Source organism: Protopterus annectens, chromosome 2.part1 (genome assembly GCF_019279795.1).
Source record: "Protopterus annectens isolate FY-2018-M chromosome 2.part1, PAN1.0, whole genome shotgun sequence".
NCBI lineage: Eukaryota > Metazoa > Chordata > Ceratodontiformes > Protopteridae > Protopterus > Protopterus annectens.
In genome coordinates, this window is record NC_056729.1 from 1,565,870,305 (window position 1) to 1,565,878,798 (window position 8,494).

General features: G+C 37.8%; 1 protein-coding gene across 3 annotated transcripts in view; it reads right to left on the bottom strand.

The window, feature by feature from the left end:
• CHD5 (chromodomain helicase DNA binding protein 5) overlaps positions 1-8,494 on the bottom strand; it is a 2,140,358-nt gene that overhangs the window by 340,327 nt on the left and 1,791,537 nt on the right. For all 3 annotated transcript variants that reach the window (XM_044063016.1, XM_044063014.1, XM_044063013.1), the window contains exons 33-34: positions 4,802-4,910; positions 3,509-3,641 (exon numbers count right to left, since the gene is read on the bottom strand). In XM_044063016.1, the coding sequence (XP_043918951.1) occupies positions 3,509-3,641; positions 4,802-4,910 (242 nt within the window). The remainder of the gene's footprint in view (positions 1-3,508; positions 3,642-4,801; positions 4,911-8,494) is intronic.

Below are 8,494 nucleotides of genomic sequence, written 5' to 3' on the forward strand. Positions count from 1 at the left end.
TTACACAGTGGGAAAATAAATATGGCATGTACAAATAATTTATCTAGATAAATTATTTGTATACGCAAATTATTTAGAAAATGCAAGCAACTAAACAGGTTTTATTTATTTATTAATTTCAGTTTAATGACTGCGGAAGTCCACTGGGTCAAGAAGAGCCCGTTTTCAGTGGAAGCCCAGGGAGAAAAGCTCCAAATAACAATTACAAACATATACAAAGCAGTATAGTCATCTACATCAGGTTGAGAATACAGTACAATACATACGAGGTAGAATACAATCACGCAAAGAAATACAAATAATAGGACATAGTTGTAAATTTTGTATATACAAAGTTAGATACATTTACTGATATAAGAAATCTAGCAAAGTTAACTAAGGTGTCTTTTTTCTTATAGAAAAGGTCGTATCATCAATTCTCATTTAACCCACTATAAACATCTTACCCCTACTAACACAGAACAAGTTACCCTATTTTGGGATAAGTTAGTGGGCAGTAACCCTTGTGGTCATTGCAGCTCTTGTACACATATGTAAAACAAAGGAATTCAACAGCAGTAACACCCCACACATTTTTGAAATCAGGTGTTTTGTCAACTGTAGCAGTGACTGGGTCATTTATCTGGCCACCTGTTTTTGCTCTGCTTTCTATGTAGGGCAAACATCTAGGCCATTAAAATATAGAATTAGTGAACACCTCAGTGATATAAAAAAACTAAAAGAATATCTAATGCTCTCTATAAACACACAATGACCCATATCACTGCTAAATTCTATATTAAATAAAAAAGAATCTGGTTCGATTGTCAGGCTCGGGGCTCTGTTCAAGCCTGGCCTCAATGAATTAAATTAATTCTGGATTGTACCAATCAGCTTTGGTTATGGTTTAACTTGGTACTATTTAAATGTGTAATGGATTCATGTTAGATTATGCACTGAAAAGGCTGTAAGTTTTGCTGAAACTGGTATGCTGCTTTGTGCTGTTTTGTCACATTAAATCTTAAATTTTATCTATCTCCTTAGTGCTGGACTTTTTTGGTGTTTTTGCATACAGTTGGTTTGGTCCGTGCACCCTGTCTCACTTGCTTGGGGTTGAATGAGCTGGAAGCATTTTCAACCTTGACAATGAAGTTTCTTGTAAGGTTGGTACACAACCCCTTATTGTTTACAAACTGGATATGTCCTTGAAGGGACTGATTGAGGGGAAGAAAATGGAAATTTTTGGATACAGCTGGTAACATTAAATGTGGTAGATGTGGGCAGTGTTCCTATATTATGGAAGGACCTAAACTAGTAGGTAAAGGTTTTGGGACCAACTGGCTTAAGAAAAAATATTATTGTTTTTCCAAAGCTGTGGTGTATCTTGCAGTCTGTGATTCCCGTGACAGTTTCTATAGAGGAAAAACTATTAGAGCTTTAAAATAAAGAATCTACCAACATTTTTTACGACATAATACAGAAAAATGAGAGCAATGCCCTCTATAAACACATTAAGAAGTTTCCTACTCTTTCATTTAAATTTGGGGTCATTGACCATGTGGATCTGGGTCCTAGAGGGGGACCTTCAGATGTATATTTTGAGTTTCTTGAACTCAAATGGCAGATCAGAACAAATGCATGTATTGCACCTGGGCTTAATGAGAGATTGTCTCTTGGCTCCTTGTTAAGGTTAAAATCAATGTCTTTTATTTAATAATATTTATCTATGTAAATGTTACTTTTATATGAAATGATGTTTTTTTTATTCATATAATATTTTTTAGTGATCAGCAGTATGGTTTCATGCCAGGGAAGAGCACTACAGATGCGATGTTTGCTCTGAGAGTGTTGATGGAGAAGTACAGAGAAGGTCAGAAGGAGTTGCATTGTGTCTTTGTGGATTTAATGAAAGCATATGACAGGGTGCCTAGAGAGGAGTTGTAGTATTGTATGAGGAAGTCGGGAGTGTCAGAGAAGTATGTAAGAGTGGTACAGGATATGTACGAGGGTAGTGTGACAGCGGTGAGGTCTGCGGTGGGAGTGACAGATGCGTTTAAGGTGGAGGTGGGATTACATCAAGGATCAGCTCTGAGCCCTTTCTTATTTGCAATCGTGATGGACAGGTTGACAGACGAGATCAGACAGGAGTCCCCGTGGATTATGACGTTTGCAGATGACATTGTGATCTGTAGTGAGAGTAGGGAACAGGTGGAGGAGACCCTGGAGAGGTGGAGATATGATCTAGAGAGAAGAGGAATGAAGGTCAGCAGGACTAAGACAGAATATATGTGTGTGAATGAGAGGGAGGACAGAGGCATGGTGAGGATGCAGGGAGTAGAGGTGGCGAAGGTGAATGAGTTTAAGTACTTGGGATCAACAGTTCAGGGTAATGGTGAGTGTGGAAGAGAGGTGAAGAAGAGAGTACAGGCAGGATGGACTGGGTGGAGAAGAGTGTCAGGAGTGATTTGTGACAGACGAGTACCAGTAAGAGTGAAAGGGAAGGTCTTCAAGAGGGTAGTGAGACCAGCTATGTTATACAGGTTGGAGACAGTGGCATTGACAAAAAGGCAGGAGTCAGAGCTTGACGTGGCAGAGTTGAAGATGTTAAGATTTGCACTGGGTGTGATGAGGATGGACAGGATTAGGAATAAGTATATTAGAGGGTCAGCCCAGGTTGGAAGGTTTGGAGACAAAGCCAGAGAGGCAAGATTACGTTGGTTTGGACATGTGCTGAGGAGGGATGCAGAATATATTGGGAAAAAGATGCTAAGGATGAAGCTGCCAGTTAACAGGAAAAGAGGAAGGCCTAAGATAAGGTTTATGGATGTGGTGAGAGAGGACATGCAGGTGGTTGGTGTGACAGAGCAAGATGCAGAGGACAGGAAGAAATGGAAACAGTTGATTTGAGGTGGCGACCCCTAATGGGAGCAGCCGAAAGAAGAAGAAGAATATATTTTAGGGACACTGTATATATGAACACTGGGTGTTTTGATCTTTATGTAGGGTGAATAGGTTTTTACAAATGTTTATATGTAGGGGAAATGATGTCAAGTCATGTGTGATTTGTGCAACCTATGAAATGCTGAATGTGCCTTTTAAAAAAGAAATTTCATTGACTAATTTGTTATACTGAAGAAGTCTCTTGACGAAAGCGTGATTAATAAATTCTATATATATTTTTTATTAAGTATGTGGTGTGCAGTTCTGTTATTGCCTTTCTGTGCATATTTTCCTATTGCTAAAAAATGTGTAAGCTTGCTTCATCGGTAATAGAATAATCACTGTAGTTAGACTGACATCAAAATGATAATATCGTAAGATACAGAAGAGATTAGACCAACAGCAAAAAAATGAAAATTAAGATCAGGAATAGTAGGTAGACAAGAAGCAAACTGTACCATAGGTAGTTAATTTTTGATTAGGAGCATAAAGTGTTTGTTTTCAGCACATTACAAATTATTCATAAAAGAGGTATGCATGACTTAACATTAAATCAATATGGCTTTATAGTGATGATAGGAATACTGACCTTAAATCGTCTAGCTAAAAACTTATTCTTCATTTCTAGATAGTTCCCTTTGTGAATCTCTGACTTGAAAGGCTCATTTAAAATTGTATAACGGGGATCATTCTGGATGTCCTGCCAGCGGGCATAACCATGTCTACATACGAAATGTTAAGGAACCACTTTTCAGCTCTCTTGTATTCTGAAAAAAATCCACCCATTTTCACAGTATTTCTTCATGCAAACATGCCCAGAAATTTGAAAGGTAATTTTTATATTTTAAAATGGAAAGGGAAAGTGCATGTTTGGTTATGTTATTATATTACTAATAAGAAGTTTAGAAGCAACTTAGATTCAGGATTAGACCTGCGTTATTTGACAGCTGGCTGGCTGAAAGTTGAATGGCTTAGTTACTTATATAAGAGTAACAGGGCAAGCCATCTCAATGCCCAATGATCTGGTACCACTTATTGAGATCTGGGAGTGTTGTAACATACAAACCATCCCAATGATCTGGGACCACTTACTGAGATCTGGGGGTGCTGTAACATACAACACCCTAATGATCTGGTACCACTTACTGAGATCTGGGGGTGCTGTAACATACAAACCATCCTAATGATCTGGCATCACTTGTGGAGAACTGGGGGTGCTGTTACATACAAGCCATCCCAATGATCTGGCACCACGTGTGGAGATCTGGGGGTGCTGTAATATACAAACCATCCCAATGATCTGGTATCACTTACTGAGATCTGGGGGGTGCTGTAGCATACTAAAAATCTTAATGATCTGGCACCACTTGATGAGATCTGGGAGTGCTGTAACATACAAACCATCCCAATAATCTGGAACCATGTGTGGAGATCTGGGAGTGCTGTAACATACAAACCATCCCAATGATCTGGGAACACTTGTGGATATCTGTGCGTGCTGTAACATACAAACCATCCTAATGATCTGGCACCACTTGTTGAGATCTGGGGGTGCTGTTTCATACACATATTCCATGTAACTGTTACTGTAGCCACTTCTCCATGTTATAAATGTAAGACACAGTGAATGTCCAAGCATTAGTTGTTCTTGGAAACATCTGAAATAATCCTGCAGACAAAAAAATGTATCACCAATAAAGCTTGCATTCACCACCATCATCATGACTAAGTACAACATATGTAGCAGGCCAATTATTACACATGTGGCCCTAGGAAGGGGAAGATTTTCATGCTCTAGAAAGGAGATTATGGTTACCGCAGCATTCACATTTTGTTTAAAGTAAAAAAAAGTTATGAGAAAACACTTTTTATCAAAGGATACGTGACGATCCCAGACAACAGCCAGTAATCATGTCTTCTATGCCAGATGTCATATATCTTGCCAGATGAAACGGCTGCCCTTTCTTCATTTTGCCACAAAGTGTGCAACTCTGAAAAGAAAGAAACCATTAACCAATTTATCCTGCTATATTATGCTATACAACTAGAGCCAGATCATGGTCAAATGAGACCTTAGGCAGAGTAATGCCCCCCCCCCCCCAACTACCATACTAATATCCCATAACATGGCTGTCTCTTCTCAACTGTCATAAACACTGTTCATATCTGCCAGTGCACATACCACTTTTTTTTTTTTTTTTTACGTCTATAATGATCGCAAAGATATGGATTTAATTTAAAATTATTTCAAATTTTACAGCAAGAATACTGAAAGTTATTTGCTAAGCAAAAACAAATCAGTGACACTGAAAACAGACTTAACATAAACAACAGTATACAGATACTCCCTTGCAACTTACATTTATTGAAACTGTATCAGGCAATCCATTAAACTGCAATTCATGTGTTGGGACTCAAAGTCACACAGCCTATAGTGAAGCTCTAATTGTCATCTATGTGAAAGGTGCAAGAATTCAAAAGATAAATGTGCAACACATTTGCTAACAGCTTGGGATAGCCCACCAGATGCAAGAGTCTCTTTTCAGGGGAACCTAGATGTACTATTTGGTGAAGTGATATGGTAAAAATCATACAGCAGACCAATGAAGGCTGAGGGAAACAAACTCTGTACTATATATGCAGCTTATAGCCTTACTCATCTGCATTAAGTTCCAGTCAGACTGCTGTAGCCCAACACAGTGTATTTCACACCCATGTGACTGCAAGAAAACATTAAAGTGTATTCACAGTTAAAATAATAACATTAAAATGATAGATTGCATGCTGTCCAGGTTATTCACAGAATATAATAAACATAAGGTCAACAAAAGAAGGAAACCAAGGATCATACCCAAAGAACATGGCTGATACGAAGAAGATCCTGTTTACTGCAATCAGTTCCTTCATTTACACCTACTGTGAGTTGCAGGAACCAAGTATTTACACACACACATACATTTGAACACTTCAGACATCTTCTGAAGAACTGGATGAATACATTCATAAATAATGGGCCAGAAATATATCTCACCTCACTGCTATCAAAACTATACATTGGAACCCATTTGCAACCCCCTTTATCCTCAACTTCTTTGCTCAAATCACAGGAACAGATTTTAAGTGTTTCCCTATTATACTTAGAAAGTTGCTAGAATAAAAACCTTTATGTTAGCACGCGTTTTCTGAAGGATAACATCTGAAATTCATGCCTGACATGATTTAATGGCCACAGTCAGCAACAATTTGTCAGAAAGCCACACATTTTATTTTTACAAGGAATGCACAAGACTACCTCTCAACTTTTTTTCTCAAGAAGTTTGGACAAAGACAAACTTTCAATGCCATTTTATTCCACCTGTTTGTTAATTAAGTAAAGTAACTATATAAAGTGCCCCTTTTCGAGGATGATCCAGAAGCACTGTTTAAGTGACTTGCTAAAAGGCACACAGGAAGATGGAGGTAGAAGGACTCAAACTCTGTATTTTTGACTACAGGAAGCAGTCTGTTAATAGCTCAGAGCCTGAAGTGCCAGACAACTCTAATTTGAAATGCAGTTTCTGAACTACAGTTATGAAACTCTAATGACTAGTATTATTGACTACCATCCTCAGTGATTTATCAGGAAACAAAGATGTTAAGAAAGGCCTGGCAGTTAGTGCAGTGCATTAAGGCTCTAAGCTCTTATTGAGCTGTTTCCTGTAATCAAGGTAGGCAAGGGTATAGGGTTTGATTCTTTCTCTAGCTCCATTAGACTACAATGTGCCTTTGACCAAATCACTTAACTAGAGAGTGAATAAAAAGTACTTCTCAGTAATGACACTTTAATGACTGGCATTACTAATAGAAATCTCCAGTGATTTACCTAATCTGAATTTCCTAAGTCTGTAAACCACCCTAGTCATCTGTAACTCACAGTCATCCAGTTTTATGTCTGCAATTCCACAGACATTCATTGAATTCTTGGAGGGGGCTGAATGGCAGGGGGAAAACAGAACACACACAAACCATTCTGCAAAATGTTCTCGCCAATGCAAACCGATTCTCCTCTCCACAAAAAAAAAAAAAAAAAAAAATACAAGAACAAACCTAATAAGTCTCTGCAAAACAGTGCTAATAAGTCCCTGGCCATAGATCTTAAATGTTCCTGTGGACCAGGGCTGACATAGCTAACAAATCTCCTGTGCATGCATGCTCAGACATCTGCAGCTAAAGGAACAAGTCTCCAGTGTGTGCATGCTTGGAAGGTAGTGGAGCATTTTTTTAAGGCCAGGACAGGACTCACAGTTAGCACCAGGCCCTAGGCAGCTGCCTGGGTCACCTTGTGTTGGATCCAGCTCTGATTTCAGGGGCTAGTTTCTAGGACATTACTGGGACAGAAAACAGAATTTGATTATTGAGGCAGCAAACAGACTTTGAACTAATCAAGATGAATGCATAATTATTCATATGAGAATTAATGACCTTAAAAATCAATACCAGACTTTAAAAATTGTTTAGTAAGACTATAACACTTTGGCACAAAATCAGAATCATATTAACTTCTGTGAAATACTTATGTCTCCAGAACCCAATCTATTATGTAAGCCCTGAAGTACAGGAGCTGGACACATAGATAATGTTTTCAAAAGGAAGCAGGGCTGTTCATAATTTGGAAGGAAATGGTAAGGAGAAATAAATATTTTGCATAAGGTGGTTTGCAACTATCGCATACTGAACTCAAAGTGTACTTCAATGCATTTAAGTATGTTACAGCAACTTTTTAGCTAAATTCCAATTACCTCCATCATTGACATTAGAATTATAGAAGCTTATAACATTCTGCTTATAAATACTTGTACAATGTTCCACAAATTGTGTTTGATACTATACATTGTTCAAAACTGAAAAAATATTTTGAATGTACTTTGACTGTAGATAGATGTACTGCCTATTACAATTGTATATAAGATAATCTACATTAAAAAAAATACTTACATTATTTCTAACTGCCCAATTTATGAAATCCTCCAAACATTTATTTTTATGGGAAACACAAACAGTAGAGAAAGAAAAAAAAATTAAATAAAAAAATGTCACACACAGGGCAGGGAGATGGATGCCTGTGCCATGCAGAGCCCTCCATACTCCCTTGCTATACAAGGTCTATTCAAGGGATGTAAATACTGTCTAATTTGATTTAATCAAACAAAATATATGGCATCTTATCACCATAAACATGATAAATAAACAAATCACAGAATGAGGTAGTTGGTCCAGTAGCTACAGGCTGACTAAATAAATGTTGATGTTATCACACAGAATGTAACAGCAAAAAGATGAAAATATGATGCTTACTTGTAGGGCATCAAAGTGACTAATACCTGAACTAAATTGCATTGTTATCTCTTGCACTGCTGAGGGGGTAAAGAAAAATCTATCTGCATGTTATAAAAATGTTTTTCCATATGTGTTTGGCATCTATCCCCAGAAACTTGCTGAAGCTTCAGCATGGTGTAACTTAGTTTAAAAAGCTCTCCTGTAACCCCCCTTACAGCATTTCACCCCCTCATAACCCGATACTTACATATCCTAATGC